General features: G+C 47.7%; 1 protein-coding gene across 1 annotated transcript; it reads left to right on the forward strand.

Annotated features, from left to right (window-relative positions):
- Positions 1–412: 412 nt before the first annotated feature.
- Positions 413–26,565, forward strand: LOC119401317 (coatomer subunit beta). The gene is made up of 13 exons (XM_037668013.2): positions 413–511; positions 810–902; positions 1,992–2,599; positions 5,806–5,943; positions 6,631–7,411; positions 8,766–8,893; positions 9,526–9,753; positions 10,674–10,763; positions 17,219–17,564; positions 20,636–20,781; positions 24,562–24,651; positions 25,764–25,916; positions 26,478–26,565. The coding sequence occupies exons 2-13, from the start codon at positions 812–814 to the stop codon at positions 26,544–26,546; spliced, it is 2,868 nt and encodes a 955-aa protein (XP_037523941.1). The 5' UTR covers positions 413–511; positions 810–811; the 3' UTR covers positions 26,547–26,565.
- The last annotated feature ends 681 nt before the right edge of the window (positions 26,566–27,246 follow it).

The raw sequence follows: 27,246 nt of genomic DNA on the forward strand, positions 1-27,246 counted from the left end.
TTCGATCGAGTTTTAACTGTATTTCGTTGTCGTAATCGTTTTTTTCGCTGATATGTTGTGGTTCACGCTTATGCAATCTTCGACAAATCGCACCGGAGCGCTCCGGGGCGCCGAGGTGCTACGATCATTGGACGTAACGGCGCACCAGGGCGCCTCGGTGCGATTTGATGAATATGCTATTAGTTCAGGTTTCTAAGCTTAGCATGTTGTTTTCTTAACTTTGTGCCGGAAATAAGATCTTTAGAAAAACAAATACGTGCAAAATAAAAGACGATGATTGTTGTTAGACGCGATTGATGGAAATGTTTTCAAATTTGCCGCCACGTCGACGGCGATGTGGGCGACACTCTGGATAGTGGTCGTGCACCGCGCCGTGCCGCGCGGCGGCGCACGAGTAGCACGAGACACGAGCAACCGTAGCGTGGCGTAGCCGTAGCCAGTAGCCAATCGTCAAGCCGGTGTCGTGTTGGCGTTGCGAGAGTTCATCGTTTGTGAACCGAAAATCGTTCGAGTGAGTTCACCTTTTTCTCTGCATGTTCCCGAATTAGTGGAGAGCGGTTGGACTGATTGCTGAGAATGGGAAGCTCCAAGATTCCAAGATGGATAGTGTGTCTAATTAGGCGTTTAGCCCTTTCGGTGTGTTCTTTTACGGAGCGTGCATCGGTGTGTTTCGATTCGGCCTGCGAATCATGTTTCGCGTAACAGTTAACTCTTTCCGTCCTTAAAGAGAGGCTGTTCCTAGCTCAGTGTTTCATGTCGCGCTTGGTGTAGCGAATGCACGACCGTCTTGCCGTTTCAATCATTTACAGCCATGGCGGTCGCCGACCAACCCTGCTACACTCTGCTCAACATACCGACAGACTCGGAACCTCCCAACGAGATGCAGCTGCGAAATGACCTGGGTAAGACGACACATTCATTCTGTTCATTTAGATGCAGGGAAATCAGTGCATGTTAAAAACACCTCTATGAACCTAACCAGTGACAACTTCTTTTGCTTCCCATGAGATGAATGGCAGCGCAGTTAGAGTCGCAGCTCACGCCGAAAGTTAAGGTTCCTGATAGGTACCACCCAGCGGAACATTCCTTGACCCGCGCTCGTGTCGCAGCCTTTTGTGCTCGTAACACATGTCTATGTGGCACTTGATTGGCGGCAGTTGACGATGCGCAATGGCGCTCGATACGAGTTGCAACGCGGTGGTCATGGTTGAAAGTGCCCCAAGCCGGCAAACCTGAAATTGGTTTCGGAAATACCAGTACTTGAATACGTCACTGATTGTTTTCTATGTCGCCGTCACGGTTCAGTGTTGGCGCCGCTTTGACCACGGGTAGCATGTTGCAACTCGTATTGGGCGCGACTGTACAAACCAAGCGAGGTTTGCGGTTGCTTAGCGGCTATGCCGCTGCACTGTGCGTACGAAGGCGTGTGTTCGATTCCCGGCCCCAGCGGCCCATTTCGATCGCGTCTGAATGCAAAAACGCCCGTTTGTTCAGATTTTTGGTGCACGTTAAGGAACTCGAGGTACTAAGAAAGTAATCAGCGTGCGTGTTGCGTTTCTTTGCGGGCGTGCGTTTTAATTATGCCGTGGTTTTGGCCCGTCAAAAAGTATAGCATGTTGTTGGGCTAGTTGGTTCATAGATTCAGCAAACAAGTTTAAACTGCTTGAAAAAGACAACAGGTTAGAACATAGAAAACATACACACTCTGTAAATGTGTTGTTAGCTTTGGTTTCAGTAACCCGCCTGGAAACTCTGTGAACGTCGGTATATATTTGGGTGTCGTCAAATAAAGGATCATTGTCTCATTGGGTTATGGTGGCTGGTTGGCTTTACGGCCGGGATACCACATTGGCAGCGAAGGTGGTGAAACTTAAATAAACACTGCACTTCGTGTGTGAGCGTGTTTCTGCATTTTTATGTGTTGTCTTCTTTGCGCAGATTAAACTTGTTCACGCAAAATACCGCGATTTAATTTCGGTGGTGTCACGCAGAGAAGGGCGACATGAAGACCAAGGCGGAGGCCCTGCGCAAGACGATCCAGCTGATGCTGAACGGCGAGAAATATCCGTCTCTGCTGATGACCATCATTCGTTTTGTGTTGCCCCTGCAAGACCACACCCTCAAGAAGCTGCTCCTTATCTTCTGGGAGATTGTGCCCAAGACGAGTCCCGATGGCAAGCTGCTGCAGGAGATGATCCTGGTTTGCGACGCCTACCGCAAGGACCTTCAGCACCCGAATGAGTTCATCCGCGGCTCCACGTTGCGTTTCCTGTGCAAGCTGCGAGAGGCCGAGCTGCTCGAGCCACTCATGCCGGCCATCCGCGCCTGCCTCGAACACCGACACTCGTACGTGCGGCGCAACGCGGTCCTCGCCGTGTTCACCATCTACAAGAGCTTTGACTTCCTCATCCCGGATGCGCCCGAACTGGTTGCCAACTTCCTGGAAGCCGAGCAGGACATGTCCTGCAAGCGTAATGCGTTCATGATGCTTGTGCACGTGGACCAGGAGCGAGCTCTGGCCTACCTGGACTCCTGCCTCGACCAAGTACAGTCCTTCGGCGACATCCTGCAACTGGTCATCGTGGAGCTCATCTACAAGGTAACGCTGCCTCACCAGTACTTACCTATGGGGCAGAAACCTGAAGGCTTATGAAAAGGGTTTAACTTTAGTATGTAAAGACAGGACAGTAGGTAAAGCAGAATGGTGAGTTCAAAAATCAGTATAAAAAAAAACTTGAAAGTAATGTTCAACGTTCTTGAAAGACAGTGGTTTGCGATACATAGCGAAGCACTGGAAGTGATAAAGGAATAGTATGTCTACTTAGGGCAGGTAGTGACGCCAGATCTGAACCATGAGACTGAAGGAACTAGAAAAATAAGAGGGGGGTGGAACGCATTCGGCAGGTATTCTCAGGTCATGAATGGCCATTCACCAGCGTTCTGCAAGAGGAAGGTATATAACAGCTTCATCTTGCCAGTACCTACTTACAGGGCAGAAACCCGGAGGCTTACGAAAAGGGTTCAGCCCAAATTGAAAACAATGCAGCGAGCCATGGATGATAGGTGTAACATTAAGGGGGGACGTGGCAATGAAAACTATCTTTGTTATTTATCGAGATAAAGTGATGAAATTTGGCATGCAGATGTGATATGTTGTGCTGATATCATAACTGAAATCTTTTTTGAGCTATCTCTTGTAGTTTTTGAGTTACAACACTTGATAGACTCTCATTGTCATCCCAAAATTAATTAATGAATTAAGGATATTCATAAGGGCCCGTTCTGTGCCATAACGCTATTGGTTTATTTTTTAATATTCAAATAAGCAGACACAGAAATTTTTGAAATTTCTTGTACATATTGTCTTACTAACAACTTTTACAAAAAGCCAATTATAAAAATCTGTATGACGTGCAGACAAATATGGACAGCTTTACAGCACTCACCAATGTCTCAGGATCTAAGCACTGAAATAGAATGGTTATATCTTTATTTGTTGTGAAATGGCACAGGGATGACTGACAGCAACTGTTCAAAAAATGAAAGCTGAGAAAATGGATCTAAAACCTAAAAAAATGGAACTCGGAAGGAAGCTGGTTTTATTTTTCATTGGAGAAATGCAGCTTTGCGGTTATCTTGAGCTCCATCTGTCCTCTTTAGGATGATGCCAATATGGTGGCACTGTGCCAAGGGAAAACTTCAGGTTTGCATTTTCTAAAGCCCAATTTTCTCATAGTTTTCGATGACAGCACACTAGTAAAATGATTTTTCTTTCAACTTCTACTGCTTATTTTGGTCTAATATTTCACCATGACTTAAAACATGGTCTCAGGATTGCAGAAAAAAAATAAATTGAAAAATTGAACATTTTGACCAAGTTTACCATTCCCATTGCCACGTCCCCCCTTAAGTGACAAGAAGAGAGCAGGATGGGTCAGGGAACAAATGCTTGTTAAGGACATCCTAATCGAAATCAAGAAGAAATGGGCATTTTGTGAGAGGCAAAGACAACTGCCAGTCATTAAGAGTAACTGACTGGATTCCAAGAGAAGGCAAGTACGCCAGGGGAAGGGAGAGAGTAGATGAGACAAGAAGTTTGCGGGGATAACACGTCTACAGCAAGCACAGGACCAGGTTACTTGGAGGAACATGGGAGAGGTCTTTGCCCTAGTGTGGGCATAGTCAGGATGATGATTATGAAGCATATTCAACACTCTAAAAAGAGCTGCAACCTTTCGGGCATCTTTTTGCCACACAACAATCTTCATCTCACTTTTGTGCCTTTTGCTGCTATAATGGCATATAATCTATCAACATGACATTGCATTCTTGGCACGAAAGTAGAAAGCACTGTTTTCAAGGAAGGCCATGCAAGCAAGCCAGATGACAGTTGTTAATGTGTATGGCAAGACAATCAAAGTGGTGCACTGGTGTTTTAGTGTCGAATAGAAGTTAGGTCAATAGATGTTGAGGCAGGCTTGACATTTGGGGGAAGTCAAAGCTGGAATTCATAAATAATAATTCTGTAACATGTCTGTTATTGTCTGTTAGTTCTCATTAAAATTCTGTAACACAGTGGCATGGCCAGGGGGGTAATTTGGGCGTTCCCCCTGCTGTTACACCGCATTGAACTGCAAGCATACTCTAGGTATCAGTCTGCAAGGGTTTATTCACTGACTTGCGACATGTTTATTGTAGTTCTTCTTCAGTGCATTGCTGCCAGTCACCTGATAAAAAGTGCTCAAAACAACAAGTCCCATCTGAAAAAAAAAAAGAGTGCTGATTAGGTATGATGCTTATTTGGTTTTGCATAAAGTGCAGCTTAAAGTTTGCATAATTTTTATCTTGTTGTGGGGCGCAGGAAAGTTGGGTTTTACTTTCCATAACTAACACAGTGATCAGCAGACTTCCCATTGGGCGAGAACGAGCCATCACTGAAGACATCATGGGAGTCCTTTACTAGGGAACCCTTTCATATCAGTAAAATGCTTTAATAATAATAATCATTTCATGCTTCTGGCTAGGAACAATTCAAATTTTGAAAAGGTGTTATGGGAAGTTTTGCAATTTTTGTACTTTTGTGAATGCTGGTGAGATCATAAGGGCTCTGTGAATGAAGGCACTGTGCAGCATTGTGCTGAAGGTTGTTCAAAAATCTTAAATAAGTGTGTGTCCGACTACAGCTACACATAAAAATTTAGGTGGCAGAGACTGAAAAAAGACATGAAGGCGTCTGTAATCTGGTATTTTGATTTTCAGCTTGGGTTAATGTGTACCAGCAATATAGTAATTGTTGTGACAAAATAAGCACCGGAAAGAGACACGGACAAAGAACATGGCGCACTCATTGTGTCCCTATTCATTCTTGACTGGTTCCAGTGTTCAAAATTTGTTGCTGTGCTTTGCCAGCAAGGCTAAAAGTCTGCCCTTGTAAACACGGTGTTGTGTTGTTTTACTGGCTGTGGTCGCGAACTGCAAACTATTGCAGTTGACTGTACTTTACTGGGGCAGCCATCGTAATGCTCGTATATCAATTTACCTAAAGACTCTGGTTGATGTGAGCCAAGTTCTATGCAAACTGGGAAATGTGGGCATCATGTTTTTGCCAGTCTCTTGTTCCAAAGATGACCGACAGCAATTCTATATGGAAGTCAAAATAAAGAATGTGCATTCTTCACTGTGATCATTGACCAGAGATTCCTGCTTTTCGTGGGATAGGCTAAGCTGCTGTTATTGAGCTCTTATTCCACCACACCGTGCACATAATGTATGCCCGCATTGAATAAACTTGCATCTCACGCCTAGGTGTGTCACGCCAACCCTGCAGAGAGGTCCCGCTTCATCCGCTGCATCTACAACCTTCTCAACTCCAGCAGCCCTGCAGTGCGGTACGAAGCTGCCGGAACCCTTGTCACACTGTCGGCTGCACCCACTGCTATCAAGGTAGGCCAGTCTCCCATAGCCAAGATCCGGTTTGATAATTTGTACATATAATCTTTCACTTTAGTTGGAAGTTAACCATCATCCTGTCATTTGTACTTTGCACTATGCTGACCTTTACATATAGCGTTCTGCCTTCTAGCCTAATGGGTCCAACCTGATAAAGATACACTGAAAACAAATATAAGTAGACTTGTAGTGTAAATTGGCCTTCCCGCAGTGGCGTAGCCGGGGGTGGGAAGGCCCCCCCTCCCCCGAAAGTTTTCAATTTTGCATATTTATATACACACATAGACATACAAACGTATGCACAAACATACATAAAGTATGGTTGAAACCCCACCCCCCGAAAAAAATTTCTGGCTACGCCCCGGCCTTCCAGTATATAAAAGACAAAAAAACACTTTGAAAGGCAATGAAAGATGGTTGGTGGCACTGGTTTTTAGGTTGTGCAAAATATATGTAATACATTGAGCCCTTATTCTTCTCCTGTGCACAAACCAACCTTGGTGCGTTTTGCTGTCAAGAGCTACTTAATTCCCGTCCACATTGACCAGATTCTCTTTTGACCAGAATGTAGATAACATTTAGGTGTATGGTAAGAAGTGGCCAGAGTTAACCTAGAACCTTTCAACTGGAAGGATGTCCCTTTGAGAGAATCTGAGAGCTGATTGCACGTGTCTTTTACAGGCAGCAGCCACCTGCTACATCGAACTGATTGTCAAGGAGAGTGACAATAATGTCAAGCTGATTGTGCTGGACCGGCTGATAGCACTACGAGAGACGCAGGAGCGCATCCTTCAGGAGCTGGCCATGGACGTGCTCAGAGTCCTCGCCGCCTCCGACCTGGAAGTCCGCCGGAAGACGCTCGCCCTCGCCCTGGACCTTGTCTCGTCACGCAACGTTGAAGAGATGGTGCTGGTGCTTCGGAAGGAGGTTGCCAAGACGCACAACACGGCCGAGCACGAGGATACCGGTCGTTACCGGCAGCTCCTTGTTCGGACTTTGCATTCCTGCTGTGTCCGCTTCCCCGATGCTGCGCCCACCGTCATTCCCGTGCTCATGGAGTTCCTGTCAGACAACAACGAGCAGGCGGCGGCCGACGTGCTCGCCTTTGTGCGCGAAGCCGTGCAGCGCTTCGAGCAGCTGCGTCCTCTCGTCGTGGCGAGGCTGCTTGAGGTGTTCAGCTCCATCAAGTCGTCGCGCATTCACCGTGGCGCACTCTGGCTCCTGGGCGAGTACTGCATGAGCGTCGACGACATCCGCGCCTGCCTTGACGAGGTGCGACAGGCACTGGGAGAGCTGCCGCTCGTCGAGTCAGAGCTGCGCAAGTCGGCCCCCGATGCCTCCACGACGGAAACGTCCCAGGCGCCTCCGCCGACCACGGCTAGTTCGCAGCGTCTGGTGACAGCCGATGGCACTTATGCGACGCAGAGCGCCTTCAGCACCGCGCCTTCTACCGCGACGAAAGGTATGTGCTTGTGATTATTGCGCTGAGAGTCAAGGAGCGTATATCTGCATGCATACATGCTGCTGTCAATGCTATTTTTAAATGCGAAGCATTTTTTAGCGAACCTTTGGCACCTTGATCGTTTCTATCTACGTATCTAGCCGCCTACGTTTGGCTGCTCTCATGATCGCCTCCTTAACTTGGTGTAGACCAAAATTTGCATGGGAGGGTAAGAGGATTTGACGAATATGACTGTCGGGTCATGACATGAATAATGTTAAAATCCTGTCGCGTATGTCGTCAAACCCTTTCCTCCAGCCACGTGTGGCACATACCCGTCTACCGCGGGCCGCGGTGTACGGGTATGCGCCACTGGTGATTGACAGCTTATATCTACCCAGGAACGGTGAGAACAGACATTGGTAATTGAAATGCGAGATCATTAAGAAAAACCGACATCGGCAGCTTTGACCCGACGAATGGAAAGAATAAAAATTTGGATCCCAGCTGGAATCGAACCCACGTATTCTGCGTGGCAATCAGGCATTCTACCGCAGAGCCACGCCAGGTCTATAAACTGGTTTGGAAAAAGAGCCTATGCAAGCGTAATGTCGGTGAAACGTCAATTGTGGTTGTAGTGCTGGCTATGTAATTTTATAAGAAAGCAATAAACGCTACGTATGTACTCAGATACAGGCGTCATATCAGATTAACGTCTGTGATTCCAGTGTTGGCTCCGCTTTTATAGCGGTCTAATAAACGTTACATTTTCATTTCTAAGATTCAGCAAGCTATATAGAAGCATTGCTCGACCCCGATAGAATACATTAACGAAAGTTACCTGTGATATTCTCATGATTGCACCATAAAGTGCACTTAGTGTCGATAATACTGACGTATGTACTCTAACGTGAGGGCTGACGTTATGTCGCACCATAAGTTACCCTTTAAACGCCACTGTTGTCTAAGCCTGGTAAGCCCACGATGTGCACACAGCTACTACTTAACAAAACACGTCGATCCGCCTCTTAACGTTTGGCTCAAAGCCATAAAATACAACATAGAAGTACTCGCTGACTGCTTCACATAAAACCGATTCCCCCAACGCGTGGGATCTGCTGAATTTTTAGATTGACAGATGCAGGTCACGGAACTGAAACAACAGTTTTTGGTACAGAGTTACATATTTGTAAACTTAGTACTGCAATTTCTTCTTTTGTTTTCCGAAACATTCTCTCTCTGATGCAACAAATATTGCTCATATTAGTTATATTATTCCACATTATTCGAATGTTCAAATTCGTATTGGTCCTGAGCTAAAGCCAATGTTAGTCAACCAGGCAGTCGATAAAAGTTCTATTGTCCAACTTTGCAGCGTCGTGCCCCCCACTGCGAGGCTACCTCATGGAAGGCGACTTCTTTGTCGGGGCAGCCATGGCCTCTGACCTGACCAAACTTGCCGTCCGCTACCTCTCTCTCGTCAAGGAGCCACGCAAACAAAATGTGAGTGCGAACAGAACTTGTGCTTCTCTCGTGGACATTGTTGCTGCATTGACTTGTCTGTATCACATTTTAGGTCTGTCCGATTGGGAAGGGAAGTGATGGTAGGAGGCAAGAGGTTGGAAGCCATTGAGACAAGCTGTTCTGTGCACTCCGAGTAGCACTGAAAATTTGACTCATTGTGTTTTTGTGTAACTGAAGAAAGGAACAGGAGAGGGAGGAAAGGCAGGGATGTTAACCAGTCTAGAAAAACCAGTACTACACTGGAGAAAGGGATGTATAAGGAGTGTACATATACCTGGTGGCAAAGCTTTACGGGATGTGGGCTCCGCTAAAAACATGGATTTCTTCTCTGTTGAGAAGACTTCTAATCTAGCAGGTACAGGTCACAAGTACAACAGATTGCAGGCTATGTTCTAAAGTGGAAATATAGCTTTTTTGAAAACTTGCCATCCCGAAAACTTTTGCTGCGTGGTGTATACACTGTTCTATTGAAGGTTTCTTTTCTAATCTTGTAAAGGACATGAAATGGGGCCTCTGTTGTGACCTATAAGTTCTGGGACATGAAATGATTACATAATATTCATCTAACGTTCATGTTTGATGACCCAACCCTCATGTAATCTTGTGGGCAGGCCTTTGTTGCCGAGTGCATGCTGGTGATGACCTCGGTGCTCCACCTGGGCCGCTCGGGGCTACCTGCGAAGGCGATCAACGATGACGATGCAGACCGCATCTGCCTCTGCCTCAAGATGCTCTCGGACCGTTCGCCCACTCTGCGATCCGTGTTTGGCCACGAGTGTCGCCAGGCACTGTCGGCCATGCTGGCTGCCAAGGCCGAAGAAGAAGCCGAGACGCAGAAGGTGAGGGGGGTGGGGTAGGTGAATTGATGAACTTGGTCTCTCTGTTTGACATTGCGAATGCTTTACGAATTATCTCAATATTTCAGAAGGACATCTTGCTGGGCGAGTTGGTAACATACCATTATTAAACGTAGCGCAAAAAATAACACAGACAAAATAAAGTGGCAACATACATGTTGCCACTTTACTTTGTCTGTATTGTTTTGCGCTGCGTTTAATGAAAAACTGAACCTAAAGGAGGGACCTGGGAAATATGTTCCGCTTAACAGGAGTTCTATTTATGAAGAGCTGAACAGGGCTGCTGAATTCAAGTACAAAAACAATCGTATTAACAGCAGTTGTTCCATTTAAGCTGCAAATTTGTTTAAGAGATTTCTGCTTACTGAGCATCTACTGTTGTTGGCCACAGAAAAAAATAAGAGGCATTGTATGCTGGTGGACTGTACCGTAAGTGCTAAACACCAACATTGAAGAAAAGAAATTATCTTCACAAAAATTCACGGTTCAGCCCATTCAGTGCATTTTTGGAGGGATCTTGTGAAACCTTCTCTTTACTAAAGTTACATGGCATCTGCAGAGTCGATAAGTATGTACTGTTGAACCCCTTTGTAAGAGGCACTGATGTAAGAGACAACTGGTTGTAAGAGACACACTGTGCCCAACTTCGAAGTAAGGGTTGACCAGAAAATGAGAATGCGGTACCCTGCTTATAAGAGACACTGCACATAAGGGCCAAGAACTACTCCCAGGTGCATGTCTCTTATAAAGGGGTTCAGCTGTATACACTTCAGCATTATACACTTCAGGTCCATCTTGGGCTCCAACTACTTAGTTGTCAGTAACTGCAGAAAGTAGTGGTTTTATGCAAATAGCCTTGAAATTTCAGTACTTACGTGTTTTTGATGTTATCCTCTCGAAAGGCCAAGCAAGCCAAGGGCATCACAGTCCATGCAGACGACCCAATCTGCTTTGGGCAGCTCGCTGCTAAAGGAAGTCTGGCTGGCACGGAGGTAGGTCTTGTTTTAAGGCTTATTTATAGAGCTGTGCGAATAGCAAAATTTTGGGTGCGAAGTGAATTCGAATATTGAAGTGCGAGTGTGAATCGAATCGAATATTTTTCGAATATTTCTCGAATATTTCTAGAATGTTTCTCGAATACTTCAAAGTGAAATTGCAGAAAAAAAAGTTGGAGAGGATTCCTAAGCATATTCTTATGAGATAGCAACATGAAAGTGTTTCTTTTCGCTAGGTTGATGAAGCACTGGCGGGGTGGCGTTTCATAGTTGTCTTATCAAGAATGAGGCAATGTAGAGGTCGAATTGTATTTATGTACATGATTTGGTGCAACCAAAGTGTTGCCGACAACACTTTGCATGTGATAGGCAAAGATGCCATAGGCCTCCAACGCTCAAGTTTGCGCAGCGCCGTCCGCCGCCCCAGCGGAGAGAGGGGAAAACTCCGGTAGCTGGGACGAGTCGCTCTTGCTTGGTTTTCCCATCGCGCGCGCGGAGAACGTGCTCCCCGGGGCTTTTATCTCGCATTTTTCATGCTATGGGTGCCGTCCCTTCGTCGTACTCGAAAGCAGGCACGCAGTCCTGCTGCATTGTGAACTGTCACAAAAGTTTAAAAATGTCGAAGAGCCGAAAACTTCCTGTCATGTTCAACAGTTTGCAATGCAAGCAGTCCGAGGAGCAGATGCGTCAAGAGTGGATTATGGCAGTTCGCCGCGATGCTTTCGCGGTCTTGTCACCTTGAAGCAGTTTTTGTCGTACACAGTATTACGAACTATTAACGGGGAGAAACGCGATGATCGTGCTCATTTGAAAGGGAAGTGCGTTTGTAAACCGAAGTTACAACAAATAGACAGCCGCTGTATGTTTCGAGATTGCGCGCTGGCTTTCCGAGTCAACCATTTGTAATGTTACAGCAGCGGAGCATTTGGGTTTATTACACCACAGTTTAAATAACGTACCGTGAGTACTAAGTGTTTAATTCAGCTGATTGCGGTACATTTCCCGTCGCGGCTCCCTGTAAACAGAATTAAGCTGTATGTTTGCACTGAGCGTTTATATTGGCCTTGCATGCGACATGCCGTGATTGCTTAGAAGGCTGAAGTGTTGCGCTGCTAAAATCGTGGTCATGGGTTCGATTCACGCATACAGCAGCTGCATTTCGATGGGAGCGAAATGCACTAACACCAGCGTACTTAGATTTACGTACACGTTAAAGAAACCCAGGTGGCCGAAATTAATCCGAATTAATCCACCACGGCGTGCCTCGTATTAATGTCATGCGTTCGGCACTTAATAAAAAGCCTTGCATGCCGCTTTGGAAACGAGCTGAAAAAAGAACCAAGGTGGCAATTAAATTTTCGATGGCTTCGCGAATTCAGATGCGCTTATTATTGGGCACAAATCTCGGCATAATCATAAACATGCGCGATCCCAGTGGGTATTGTATAGTATCAGGGGCGTAGCCAGAAATTTTTTCGGGGGGGGGGGGGGGTCCAACCATACTTTATGTATTTTTGTGCGTGCGTTTGTATGTGTGCGCGTACATATACGCAAGCAAAATTGAAAATTTTCGGGGAGGGTTTGAACCACCCCTCCCCCCTTGGCTACGCCCCTGTATAGTATGATGCTGACCAAGCGAGCTGTCGAAACAACCAAAGCGACATTCGAATAAGCGAACACGGTGCATGATCAGGCGTCGATATTATTCGAAGTAAACACGCCTCTGCAAGAAACATGCATCGTCGAAGTGGGCATGAAATATTTATTTATTTTTTGTTTGCGTATATCATTATGCTGTCTAAGGGAGCTCTAAAAAAATCCAAGGCGACATTAAACTTGCGATCCGACGTTGTTATCATTCGATGCAAACCTCGGCAAAAGTGAAACTCCCACGAAACTGAACACTGCGCATTGCGATGCAGCCAGTGACTCAACAGGGCAGATGTAAATTTATGCTCTTCACACTGAGCTCATAATAAATTTAAAGCCGCACGACAAACTTGGCATCCAAGCAATTGAAAAGTTATCAATAGAAAACGCACGCGAAAGCGTGCTGGATGGTTGCTGACAGCTCCGAGTATACATGACTGCCGCAACGAATGTGCGTTTTACCGGTAACATAATTACAGAACTCGCGCAGTCACCTCCCTACTCATGTCAAAGAAATGTGCCCGTTCAGCATCTGCACGCACGTAGCGCTCGCACAAACAGCATCGCCCTTGACGACCTGCTCGGTCCCGAAAAGGTGGTCGATCAACCGTCCTCCTCTGGTAAGATTCCCACCGTTAAAACGTTTTTTTCCATCTCTGGGATCTTTCTAAACCTTCAGAGCAAGCGACACGTGAAGCTGCACGTGCACGGCGAGCAGAGAACAGCGCGTGCAGGGTGCCTGAACGTGCGGAGACAGCGCAGTCAAAAGGTTGGTGTGGGGACAGGAGCGACCGGTTTTCGCAAGAAAGGCGGCGAAACGTGTGCGACGCAGCGCCCCCTGGCCGAGCTTGGGAGGCCTATTTCCTCCTCTCCTCCTCTTTCAACTTCTGTGGAAGCCCAACTGATGTGGCGGACAAGGGTGTGCTCCCTTCAAGTCCGGAGTTCCAAATCTGCCTCGTAGATGTTGATATATAAGGACATTTGAAATGTTGTGTGCTAAAAAGCTTCGGCTTCCGATTTTTCGGACTTCCTGCCCAAATTTCAGCTCCAAAACAGCATTAATTGAGCCCCCATCTCTTCCACATCTTTCATCTCCATGGTGGAACCAGTGTTTTCTTGAGTTAATACATTTGCGACCGTAGCGGAGCTTGAAAGGTAGCTTTGCCGCAATACGAGAGTGTAATGAGGTGAAGCATGTTGAAAATCTGAAAATCCAAGTTGCAGCAAGACTGCAGGATTGCCAGTGACAAATGGAGCTCTCAGTTTTGGAACTTATTGAAGATGTGGAAAGAAGGTGGAATAGTGAGCATGATATGCTCTCGCGTCTTGTGCAGCTGAAGGAAGCCGTCTGTTTTGAGCTGGCCACCTCTGAGACAACTGTGCCCAACCTGACATCACAGGAGTGGAAAGCTGTGGCTGGGCTCTTCAAAGCTCTTCAGCTAATCGCATCAGCGACCAAAGATCTTAGTGGTCACAAGTATGCAACTTTGTTGTCAGTCCTGCCATTTTTTGTATGGAACACAAATGATCCTGAAAAACTGCATTGCAGCCGACGATGACACCTCAGAGTTTCCAAGAAACTTGCTGAAAAGCATGAGGACAAGGTTTCCAGGGCAGGACGAGCAAAAGAGTATGTGTTGGCAACCACCTGTGACCGAAGGTTGAAGAACCTCTTCTGTGCTGAAACATTCCAGGAAACAAGGCTCTTGGAGCTTGCAAGAACTGAGTTGCAGAGCTCTCCAGGAGAAGCATCAAGTGACTGTGCTGAAGCGTCAACATCTGCAGCTCACAAAGAGCGCGTCAGCAGTGTCTGGGACAGCACTGAGTGTCTGGGCAGCGTCGTCAGAAAGAAGACACACCACTGAAGCAGCCAACATTGAGGTGTTTAAGCAGTACCTTCGGGAGCCCACGTGCAGTAAGGACCAAGACCCTCTAGCATTCTGGAAAAAAAAAGAGGCAAGCAACATTTCTTGGGGTTGTGCAAGATGACCATGAAATACATGGGCATTCCAGCAACGAGTGTACCAAGTGAAAAGCTGTATTCAATGGCTGGCAACATTGTTACAGCCCAGAGGGAGAAGTTGACCCCAGATCACGTACTACAGCTGCTTTTTTTGCATGAGAATTTGTAAACATTCGAACTTCTTTTAAATAAATTTGTAGCGAGAGAGGTAGACGTCAAGGCGGCCGACGTGGCCGTGCCGAAGTCTCGCCACTTTATTCGAAGGCCCTAGTACAAGCAGAGCGGGAGCGGCTGCCGGCGTCCAGCCCCCAGGAGCGTGAGCTCGTTCTAAACTGCTCGCGCCTCGAGCACTTGGCATGAGCTGCGCGAGAGACGCGGCGCGGTGGTTGGAAAATGACGATGATGATGAATAGCGATGATGATGACGCTACAGATTACTCCCCCCCCGCAGAAATGAAGCCGAAATGAAAAAAAAAAACGATGGGAGCGTATATACAAGAATTTCGCTATCGCGAGACAAGAGGGTCCGTGAGAAATCCAGGTCGTGAACGTGCAAGAACCTTCGGGAACCGGTAAGTCTCTGGCGGGCGGCTCTGGGAGAAGCGCAGCGGACGAAGAACCGGGCGAAAGTACGCTGTGGTCGTACCCAGGTGGGTCCCACGGCGACTTGATGGGGCTTTTCGGTAGCGCACCGGTTGTCGCGAGTGAGCGCGGCTGAGAGAGGTGCCCGCAGATGCAGTTGAGGGCGGGTGCAGATGTCGTCGCAGTCGTCGGCGCAGCGTTGACCACTGGGTCATATGACGGGAGGCGCGTCGACGCAAGTGCGTATCGGTCACATGACGACGCACGAAGGGATGTCTCCGCAACGCATAGGTACCCTTAAGGGAGATGGCTGCACCGCGTGGTAGCGTTGAAGGGCGGGTGTGAAGCTTCTGCTGTGTTTGGCGTCGAGCGCGGTGGCTTCGTCGACGTAAAGTCGCGTGCGGTAGACGTGTGGCGGTTGGGCGTCGTTGCCGTTGCGACCAGTGCGCCTGCGTAGCGGTCACTTGTCGGGTGGATGGTGTCCTGCGTCAAGGGCTCCGCAGGAAAGCTGTGGTGAAGCTGAGCAGGCGTGGTCTCTGCTGCAGATTCGGACGGCGAACCTGTGCTTGCGGAAGCCCTTACGGTGGTTGTCTCACAAGGGCTGGTGCGCAGGTCGGCATGCTGGATGTCTGCTTCTGTGGCTGGCGTGGCATATGCGGTCAGCTCTGGCGTATGCTGACCAGGCACGTCGTCCTCAGGCGCATCAGTCATAGTCGCAGCGTCTCGGACGTTCGGCCATCGGTGGTTAGGGGCTGGAACTTCGGCTGCGAGAGACTGCGAGGGCGAGGCTGGTCGCTGCTGGCAAGATTCGCACAGTGTCGAGGTCGATGGAAAAACGGGTTCGTCGGACATCGTCGCTGGCGATGCCTCCGCAAATGGGGGTCGTATAGCGGGCGTGACGATGTCCCTGTGTATGGCAGGCTCCAGGGCGTGCGGCGAGATAGCCGTCGTGGAGCCTGACGTGGCAGAAGTGTCATGGGCCATGGAGGTCGGGGAAGATGTGCAGATGGCCGGCACGTCTGAAGGACCATGGGCCGAGGCTGTCGAAAAGACAGAACTCTCAGTGGAGTGGCCGATGGCAGCAGGCACTTCCTGTACCTCGTCGGGCGGGTGGTCGGGCGCAGGAATCGATGCGCTGGTGGCCTGACGTGAGGTCGGAGGAGTCGGAGGAGTCGTAGCCGGGGAAGGTAGGTCGTGGTCATGGGAGGGCTGCGGGCCGGGTGGTACCGCTCGCGTTGACGGAGGGGAAACCCGGAACTCACGGGTCCCCGTTAGCGGGCGGTACGTCTCACCGTAGCGGGCCAGCACCGCAGCGCAGAGGTCGTCGTAGGCCCGCGGGCTGGATGTCGTTGCGGCAGCAAGATGGTGTAGCTCAACCGGCAGCGCTTGGAGCAGGACGGCGTGCATCATCGGCTGTGCCGTGATGCCATTCAGTGCGAGAATGGCATCGAGCTGCATAAACCACGCTCGGGGGTAAGCCGGGTGGAATGGCTTCACTGGCGGGCAGAGTCGCGGAAGCATGGCAGGGGGCCGCTCGGCAAGGGCGTTTTCTTCGGGTCACCAATTGTAGCGAGAGAGAGAGAGAGACGTGAAGGCGGCCGACGTGGCCGTGCCGAAGTCTCGCCACTTTATTCGAGGGCCCTAGTAAAAGCAGAGCGGCAGCGGCTGCCGGCGTCCAGCCTCCAGGAGCGTGAGCTCGTTCTAAACTGCTCGCGCCTCGAGCACTTGGCATGAGCTGCGCGAGAGACGCGGCGCGGTGGTTGGAAAATGACGATGATGATGAATAGCGATGATGATGACGCTACAAATTTGTTATGCGATATTCGATTCGGTATTCGATTCCGAGACTTACTGCCTATTCGGTATCCGCGCACCCCTGCATAAAATGTCAGAGGTGCTAGGGCAACAAGTAAAACGCCTGGTTGCTGCAGGCTACCCTGATCGAGTTTAGTGCCTGTGCAAGAGATTCCAAGCAGGTACTGTGCATGAGCCAACCTTTGATTAACATGCATAAAGAAAAAAGGAAACTCCTGAACAGTTGTCTCTCGTGTAGACCCCTACACGTGCCGGATTGACAGGTGGCACTACCATACCTGCGCACACGGAGATAAGTGCTTGTCTTTCTTTTCTGCCGCAGTGTGCCCTTTCATTTTGTAGTCTGTGTTTGTGTTGCATTGTTCTCTTCTCTAGTGTCCATGTTTTCACGCCTTACCTCCTTTATTATGAATTTGTCATCGGCCATTTTCATCTTCTGCAGAACATGTTTGAGGTCAGCCTGCACGCGGCTGTGGCTAGCAGCCGCAACGAAGACCTGCTCTCGGCCTCCAAGCTGTCCAAGGTGACTCAGCTGACGGGCTTCTCGGACCCGGTGTACGCCGAGGCGTACGTGCACGTCAACCAGTACGACATCGCGCTCGACGTGCTCGTGGTCAACCAGACGGCCGACACCCTGCAGAGCTGCACCCTGGAGCTGGCCACCCTGGGTGACCTGCGCCTCGTCGAGAAGCCGACACCCGTCGTTCTGGCACCCCACGACTTCTGCAACATCCGCGCCACCGTCAAGGTGGCCTCAACCGAGAATGGCATCATCTTTGGGAACATAGGTCAGTCCTTCCTACAAATCCAACATTTTTCATGTGGCTGAGCGTGTGGTTTTCCTAAAACATTAGTCCCGAAATCAATGCTCCTGTACTGCTGCGAAATGGCGCTTCCGTGCGCTGCGTGCTACAGTGACTGGCAGAGCACAGCATCGTTATCAATACGTCCAAGTGTGTGTTTGGGGTTCCGTCGCTACCATTTTTGGGACACAGCATTTCAAGCACGGGAGTACAACCACATCGGGACAGCAGTACGACGGTTTACACAGCCAAAAACCATCCGCCAGCTCTAAGAGTTCCTGGGACTCATAAACTTATACCGTAGGTTCATTCCGAAGAGTGTCCACATCCTTCACCCTTTGCACAGCCTACGAGCAGTGTCAGGAACTAATGGAAGCGTCATTCAGTGGAATGACCAAGCCGTAGAAGCGTTCCTGTTAAGGAGGCTCTCACAAATGCTGCTTTGCTCGCATACCCGCAGCGCGGTGTTCCACAATGCGTAATGGTGGACGCCTCCGACGCAGCTATCGCCGCCATATTGCAGTAGAAGTCGAGCAGAAGGTGGTGACCGATTTCCTTCTCCAGAAAATTGAGCCCGGCCGAACGACGGTACGGCACATTTGGTAGGGAGCTCCTGGCCATATGTGCTGCTATATGACATTTCCGCAACTATGTAGAAGGGCGAGAATGTTTTATACTCGCGTATCACAAGCCGCTGTGTTACGCATTGCGAGCGATCAGCTCAGATACGAGGCCCCGCCACGGTGGTCTAGTGGTTATGGCGCTCGACTGCTGACCCGAAGGTCGCGGGATCGAATCCCGGCCGCCGTGGCTGCATTTTCGATGGAGGCGAAAATGTTTGAGGCCCGTGTACTTAGATTTAGGTGCACGTTAAAGAACCCCAGGTGGTCGAAATTTCCGGAGCCCTCCACTACGGCGTCTCTCATAATCATATCGTGGTTTTGGGACGTTAAACCCCAGATATTATATTATTATTAGCTTAGATACGAGTGCACACGTGGCATGAGAGCTCTGCCAAATGTCGTACATCGCAGAATTCATGACGGATATAAGACATGTCAGCGGGAAAGACAATGGAGCGCGGCAAATGCTCTTTCGCACAGGCCAGTCAACGCCATCAGCCTACCAATCAGCGTTGACTTTACTGCACTAACGATGGCTCAATGCAGCGACAGGGAGTTGAAACACCTACTTAAGTCCACAACCAGCGCAATGGGTGGCTGCAACGGGTGGCTGGACCGACAGGATGACATGTCCACGGGTAGGGCCAGACCGTTTGTGCCTCTGAAATTCGCCGCAAGATTTATGAACTGCTGCACGGCTTCTCGCATCCGGTGATTCGAGCCACTTAACGGCTGTGCACAGCCAGGTTCGTGTGGCCCTGAATAAACCGAGATGTCCGATGTTGGACATGGGAGTGCCTATCATATCAGCGCTAAAAAGTGCAGCACCATACTGTGACCCCCTGAGGATCTTTCCCCGAGCCGGACACTCGATTTTCCCATGTGCATTTGGACCTTGTGGGACCATTGCCTTGTTGCCAAGGGCAAAACTACTTACTAACTTGCGTCGACTGCTTCACACGGTGGCGGGAAGCCGTCCCCATCCCAGATATGACTGCCGATACTGTTGCCCGCGCTTTCATCTGCTACTGGGTAGCACAATTCGGAGTCCCATCAACAGTGACAATGAATCGCAGAATGCAGTTCAAGTCGGCCCTATTCGGGAACATCACGCAGCTCCTAGGAACCATGTGCAGAACAACGGCCTACCATCCCATCAGCAATGGTAAGGTGGAAGGGTTCCATTGCCAGCTGAAGACTAGCCTGACCACAGCTTCAAGTCACAGTTGGGTAGAGGCGCTACCCCTGGTTTTATTGGGAATTAGGACAGCTCTGAAAGCAGACATTGGCTGCTGCTGGTTATTGGCTGCTGGTGGTTATCTCGAGCAATTGTGCGTACCACTGGTTATACTAAAAAATGTGATGTCGTGAGTACTGTACTGTTTTGTGGCTGTTATCAAATGACGTACATGTACGTCTTTGACCCTCAAAGGATTAAGTGTACCCTCCTTTATGCATAGATGTCTGAAATACCGTATTTACTCGAATCTAACGTGCACCTTTTTCTCGGCAAAAAGAGTCGACGAAAAATCGCATGTGCGTTAGAATCGAGTACCGGAAAAGAAAAAAACTCTGTTATCGTATTGCCATCGGCATTTCAAAATGGCCGCCTCCTACGCGCCTCGGCCATTTCTGTCATTGTTTCAGTTCGTACGTGTGCTGAGGAGTTTGTCATCCCGTTCTGCATTCGCATCGGCAGCATGGAAGTGCCCACTCTAAATACTCGACGAGTGCACCACGATGTTGCATTTAAAAGAAGAGTTATTACATGGGCAGAGACGAACGGAAATCGGGCCGAATCGCGGTCGTTCGGAGTAGCCGAAACGAGCGTGCGAGACTGGCGCAAACAGAAGCAGAAGATTGTTTTACAGCAAAGCTTCACGAAAAAGTTTCTGTAGACAAAAGCAGGGCCGGTTTGCCGAAATTGAAGAGCGTTGACAGCGACAAGAAGTTGTCCGACAGCGACGAAGACTGATCTATTACGCGACTCATATCGCCGTCGTAGTGGTGACAGTTTCAGCGGCAAGGCCCGCCATTTGACTTTGTTTTTTTTTTTTTTTTTGAAACTTTAGTTCTTTAAAACCCAAATACTTGTTCTTCTGAATGTGCGAAGGTGGACTGCTACGGACTTCTTTTGTTCATTTCTCTCACGAAAAATGGGTGCGCGTTAGAATCGATGTTGTACTTTTTTTTTTTTTTTGGGTCGCGGAAAACAGGTGCGCGTTACAATCGAGGGCGCGGTAGAATCGAGTAAATACGGTAGTACATACCTTTACTGACTATTCTGGGCTTTATCACATTGCCGTACATGTGGCAATACCGAAGTGCTGATAGATGAGGCCAGCATGGATTCCTCAATGTAAAAGTGGGGAAGCATATGCGTGTGATGTTAATAGCAGTAGCAGTTAAGCCTTTGTTCTTTGCCATGTGCAGTGTACGATGTGAGTGGGTCGACAAGCGACCGCAATGTTGTGGTCCTGAATGACATTCATATCGACATCATGGACTACATCGTGCCCGCCTCGTGTACAGACGCCGAGTTCCGCCAGATGTGGGCCGAATTCGAGTGGGAAAACAAGGTGAGTGTTTAAATGCTGAGATGATGATGTAACAAAAGAAAAAGTTATGAAAGGTGCTGTTGACTCTGCACATGTCACCAGTACTGGCTTACTAAATAGTACAGAAATTGGCTCAGTTGTGCAGCTGAACCTTGAAATCGATGCTTTTTAGGGTTAGATATCAGTGGCATAGCAAGAAATATCTTTTGGCGAGTGTTATACGCCACCGGTAAAAAAAAAACGAAAAACGAAGAGAGCCTGCGCCCACCTTAGTCATATTTTTGCTGTAATAAAGCTGAAGGATTAGTTATAGTGTTCACTGTAATATCAGCTTAAAAATACGAGTGGAAAGGAGGGGGACAAGGGGGTATTCAGCGTTCAGGAAATTTGGGGGGGGGGGTGTTCTGGCATCGAAACAACCTCATGGCTATGCCCCTGGTAGGTACGATATTGCTATTGGCAACTTCCTCTTTAACTCTTTCCATACTGCACCCATAGGGCATCGATAGCCTACTATCGATGGTTTGAATTGCCGCTTTCGAGACATTTTGTGCCGTTCATGGACACACTGCACCATCCGCCGTGAAGATCATCAATAGTTTTCTTTTTTGTGTAGTTTCTTTTTTTCCCCACTTGGCCTTGATTTTTGAATGCGCTCCAAAGTGGCGCAACCGTCCAAGTGGAAAGCGAAAGATGGCCGTCGCCGGATGCAGCGCGGGCGCGCGTCATAAGGTCACAGATGTCGGCATTCCGGCATGTTTGTGGCTGTATTTTATCGATTTAACGAGCAGCAGCGAGTCTGAGGATGCTGCTTTTTGGTCGGACTTTGACCCTGGGAGCAACGAAGATGCAAACCAGCCCGGCACATCGGTCAGCTTCGCTTTCTGTTTCGAGCCGTCTCAGTTCGTGTTCGAGCAGCAGCCTGCCAGGATGGAAACTTATAGAAACTAAGAAATGCAAGTGCGACAAGAAAACCAAGCAGAAAACAAAAGTCTTTACAAAGTATGTTCTATCTTGTCCTGTTATCTTGAATCGGGCAAATCATATCGCTCTCATACATACATCTCGTTAATGAAGGAAAGATTACTTTTAAGGGCTCGTTTTTCTTTGTTAGACACAGTATTAATGAGAACTAACAGACAATAATGCCAAGGAAAGTACAATTCTGTTAGTTCTCATTAATATTGTGTCTAACATCTCATTAATGAAACGTAAATGCTTAAAAAGTACATTCACTCTGCTTTTCATTAATGTGTTGCATAAAACATTAGGTGCTATAGTTGGTTCAGCAAAAGAGATCTATAGTGTTACCTACAAAAAACGCCTATTTCCCCACAGTACGGAAAGAGTTAAAAGAAGTAGGGGTGTGTGAATATTCGAAATTTCGAATATTTTTCGACTAGTGTTTGCTATTCGATTCGATTCGCACTGAAATTTTGCTATTCGAACTATTCGAACTTCTCAAAGACAAATGCAGTCAACGTCCGGTTGAAAGTGACCCCTTCGGATTTTTAATGTTTCACCTTATTACACTCTCGTATTGCGGCAAAGCTGCCTTTCAAGCACCGTTACGGTCGAACTTAGCCATGAGACAGTCAACGTCCGTTTGGAGGTGGTTCCTAGATTTTCAATATGCTTCACCTCATTACACCCCGGTAATCGGCAAAGCTACCTTTCAAGCTCCGTTACGGTCGAACTTGGGTAAGAGACAGTCAACGTCCGATTGGAAGTGGTCCCTAGATTTTTCAATATGCTTCACCTCCTCACACCCCCGTATTGCGGCAAAGCTGCCTTTGAAGCTCCGTTACGGTCGAAGTTAAAGGGACACTAAAGGCAAATATTAAGTCGACGTTGATTGTTGAAATAGCGGTCCAGAAACCTCGTAGTGCTGCTTTTGTGCCAAGGAAGTGCTTATTTTGAAATAAAATCAGGTTTTTAGTGGTCCGCATCGCGTTAGCGCGCTTCAAATCTCCCGCCTGAAAATACGACTTTCATACGTCACTGCTGTCGTGCCCAACGTTGCCCGCTTTTACTGCGCGGCCGCCGGCACTAGTAGCAGCCGAGCGGAAGTAGCGGGACCCACAGTAGCAACAACGGCGCTGCGGCAAAGACTTGCTCGGATGGGCACATTCAAAGCCTTCACCAAGTTGCGGTTGGTCTCGTAATCCTCAGTACGAAAGGGCAGCGAGCACACACGCAGAGGTTTTGACTGTTCAGCACACTGGCGCAATGGCATGACACTAAGCCACTTCGAACGTAAGGGTTCATTCCGCGGCACCCAGTGAAAAGACACACCGGTTTCCTTGCTGCAGCACTGGCGTTGTGCACCATTCGGGCATCCGGCAATATCACACGCATGTGGCATTTTGTCGAACTTTCTGTCAGAGCGACATTCACGAGCGCGCAAAACACGCACGGCAGTACGCGATCCCGAAACTACCACTGAGACGGGCGAGGCGCAGTTCGGCGAAAACGGAACCTTTGAACCACGCGCGCCGTTCCCCATGGCAACGCCACGGAGGTTTTGTTTTCCATGAATCAAGCGGAAACGAACAAACAGCATTTTATTACGTCTTTTGATGCTCGGAATGTTCTTTTTTTACTGCTGCTAGTTTGATTACTAGTGATTTATTGTAGGCCGACTAACATACGTCATCGGGATCACTTCGAAAATGTCCCACTCGTGGCGCTCATCATGTGATACATTTAGCTTAATTTCTCGGTAAGTAGGGCACTGCTGCTGATAATATTGCCGTTTCAGAAGTTGTCATACATTGGGCTTTCACTCTGACATAAATTGTTAGTTGCCTTTAGTGTCCCTTTAACCAAGAGACAGTCAACGTCCGTTTGGAAGTAGTCCCTAAATTTTCAATATGCTTCACCTCATCACACCCCCGTATTGCGGCAAAGCTGCCTTTCAAGCTCCGCTACGGTCGCAAATGTATTAACTCAAGAAAACGCTGGTTCCAATATGGAGATGAAAGATGTGGCAGAGTTGGGGGCTCAATTAATGCTGTTTTGGACCTGAAATTTAGGCAGGAAGTCCAAAAAATCGGACGCCGAAGCTTTTTAGCTTCCAAAATTTTAGATGTTCTTATATATCGATGTCTACAAGGCAGATTTGGAACTCCAGACTTGAAATGAGCACATTCTGTCTGCCACATCAGTTGGGCTTCCACAGAACTTGAAAGAGGAGGAGAGGCTGAGGAAATGGCATGTCTGTCTATCACGTGTAAAGTGTTGTCGGCAACACTTTGGTTGCACCAAATCATGTACATAAATACAATTCGGCCTCTACATTGCCTCATTCTTGATAAGAAAGACAACTATGAAATATGACCCCATCAGTGCTTCATCAACCTAGCGAAAAGAAACACTTTCATGTTGCTATCTCACAAGAACATACTTAAGGATTCTCTGCAACTTTTTCTGTAATTTCACTTCGAATTATTCGAAAAATGTTTGAGAAATATTTGAAAATTATTCGAAAATTATTCGATTCGATTCGCACTCAATCTTTATTATTCGAATTCGCTTCGCACCCAAAATTTTGCTATTCGCACAGCTCTAAAAAGAAGCCTTTGCATTGCTTCAAACTGTGCAAATTATATTCTGGCCTGTGTTTATGAAACTCGTGCAAGTAACTTCATCTCATTTAGTGGGTGGTAAACAGCAATGTGAAGTGGCTATTTTGACAACTGTGTCATTGGGGGTGTCATGCCTATTCGAAATTGGGTTGTGCTATCTTTCCTCGTTTCGGGCGTCTGCACGAGATCACACTGTGTGAATCTACACTGACAGGTGTCTGTGAACACATCGCTGTGTGACCTGCCTGCCTACCTGCAGCACCTGATCCGCTCGACAAACATGAAGTGCCTGACGCCAGAAAAGGTGGGTACCTGGAGCTCGAGCATCCAAAACTTCCACATAATTTCAAACTGCATTTTTTTTGTTCCCGTCACTTGGTCTTTATTGGCGATGCTAATTGCAATTCTGGCATTTTGGAAATTTAGCGCGTATCGAGTTACCTATTATGGCTCATTAACTAATTACCCAACATGGCTCTATGAGCTTGTATTCCACATTTGTGTACCCTTTAATTGTTGGGAAGCTGGATTTTCTATCAAGAAGTATTTGAAAATAGCCATGATGCTAAAAAAATGTGAACGTGTGCTTCATTCTCTCTTGGTTCAGTGGTTAACTTTGTCAACACTTTGCTAAACTGACATTTTGTCACAGTTGGCCTTCATATTCCTTTTTGCTTAATTGCTTGTGTTGTGATATGTTATACCACTAGCCTCAGCGAGCAGCGTCTTGAGCACTCCCTACCGTGTTCATCACACCGTTTAGGTGACTCATCGTATGCTCAACTTGTGCATTCAAAGGATTTATTGCCAGTATGTATGAGAACAATCATGCGCTAGTAAAGGAATGTTTAATAATAACTGGAGACACCACCCCAGCAAAGGGCTCCATGTGCTACTGCCGGTGTGACCTATGGTATGTGAGCACCATGAAATTAAATTGTAGCTGCCAATAAGCCATATTTTACCCTGGAAGCAAGAACGCACTTCCCGTTTGACACTGTTGAAAAAAATTAGCGATGATTGTAATACTCCCTAATAAAAATTTAATTTTATCGCTGCTGTAAGTTTGTTTTCATTTCGCGGGTTCTATTGCGGTGGTGGCGGCGATAAGCTTCGTTCTCGGTGGCACGAACACCTCTGCTTCAATGATGCAGGTTGTAAATACTATGGCGCCATCTCATGATCTCATGCGGCACTGTGGTTTCCTCCTCACCCTCTCAACATCCTCTCCGCATTCGCTTTCATCTTTCACTGTGTTCGTTGTCTCAGTTACGATGGACGAGGCACGCCGACTCTCAGTGCAGGAACGGGTGCCTACGAGCTGTGCACTGAAGCGGCAATTAGCAGCTTGGAAACATTGGTGATGATTCTTTCACAGAAAGCCGCATCATTTTGTTCACTACCATGTATGCGCAGGCACTGTCGGGAGAGTGCGGCTTCATGGCAGCCAACCTGTACGCGCGGTCCATATTTGGTGAGGATGCTCTGGCTAATGTGAGCATCGAAAAGAACCCAAACACTCCGGATGCACCTGTTGTGGGACACATCCGCATCCGTGCAAAGAGCCAGGTATGCCGTTTTCTTTCTCTCGGAATACGTTGGTATTCTGTTAAAACAATAACCCTCTCCATTTTTGTGTTAAATGCTGTAACTTAGTTATTGACGTATTAAAAGGTGCTTCTGCCCTTGAGCATTCATTATGCTTCACGTTTTAGCATCATAGTGTGTGAGTACTATGCTGTAGCCACAATAAGTGTTGTACTGTCATAAAATGCTGTGTCGGGCAGTACAGAGCACAGCTTGCTGTCTTTGAGCTGCTTGTGCCTAAGGCCTAGTGCTTTAAGCAACCTTTAAGCAAGCTACGTAGGTCCTACTCCCCTTTATGCATGTTTATGCATGTGTCTGTATGTATGCATGCATATGTACACATAAGAAGTGAAAAAATTTGGGGAACCCCCGACTCCCCTATTGACTATGCCAATGTCGTACACTTATTGAACTGATACCTTGTCTGGTGTTAAAAAAAAATGTGGCATCTTAAATGCCTGCCTAGGAGTTTAAGAGGCCAATGGGTGCCTAAGAGCCATTGTTAAAGAAAAAAGTTAGAAAAATTACTCTTTCTCCCTACAGGGTATGGCACTAAGTCTGGGCGACAAGATCAACAGCACCCAGAAGTCGTCACCCAAAGTTGGTGCCTGAACCAATTAAAAGCTGCTCTCTTGCACTCTGCTGGCCCAGTTGTTTCGTGGCATATTACAGGTGCCACCCCCTGAAGCCTGCTGGGAAAACCTAGAGCCACTCGCTACCTCCATTCGACTGGAGGTGGAGTTGTCCATTTCAAGTATCTTGCAGGGGTTGACTTCAAGGTCAAACTGAGTCTGCCACTAACAGACTTGCCTAGAAAAAGCCACCTACGCACTCATTATCTGTTATATGTAATTTTTTTCCAAGGAACCAATATAGTCATTAAAAAGCTTTACTGGTGCTTTTTTGTCACTAAAGAATGTCCTGCATCTCATATTTTCAAGTTCATCTTACAGAATAGAGAACCGGACAACTTGGTGCAAGTTAACTGTTTGCCGCAAAAATTTTTAGAATCCATCAAGTATGGGTGGAGATACAGATTTGTCACGCGCCTTATTAAGCGCTTTGTCTGCTTTCGTCCCAGCAAGCGTGCTGAAAGCTACACAGGGGGTGATGGCAAGGAGGCAAGAACCTGCGTTAATACATCAGCGCACGTTGTGACCTTGAGCACTTTTTTTTAATGCCTGGCTCACTTCAGTGTAATCTAGAGTATGCTGATGTAATGCTATAGTGTATAATTATATATTACTATAGAGCACAGCGCAGATACGTGGCGGCACCCTGCGGCGGCCATGGTATCTATGCAGCTCACGAT

Source organism: Rhipicephalus sanguineus, chromosome 8, assembly GCF_013339695.2.
Source record: "Rhipicephalus sanguineus isolate Rsan-2018 chromosome 8, BIME_Rsan_1.4, whole genome shotgun sequence".
Lineage (NCBI taxonomy): Eukaryota > Metazoa > Arthropoda > Arachnida > Ixodida > Ixodidae > Rhipicephalus > Rhipicephalus sanguineus.

Excerpts from the sequence above, each read along its gene's own strand:
- LOC119401317 (XM_037668013.2), top strand. The coding sequence starts at position 812 with ATGGCGGTCGCCGACCAACCCTGCTACACTCTGCTCAACATACCGACA. Across the intron at positions 7,412-8,765 it reads GCCTTCTACCGCGACGAAAG|CGTCGTGCCCCCCACTGCGA; the intron begins GTATGTGCTTGT and ends CCAACTTTGCAG. Across the intron at positions 24,652-25,763 it reads AGTGCCTGACGCCAGAAAAG|GCACTGTCGGGAGAGTGCGG; the intron begins GTGGGTACCTGG and ends ATGTATGCGCAG.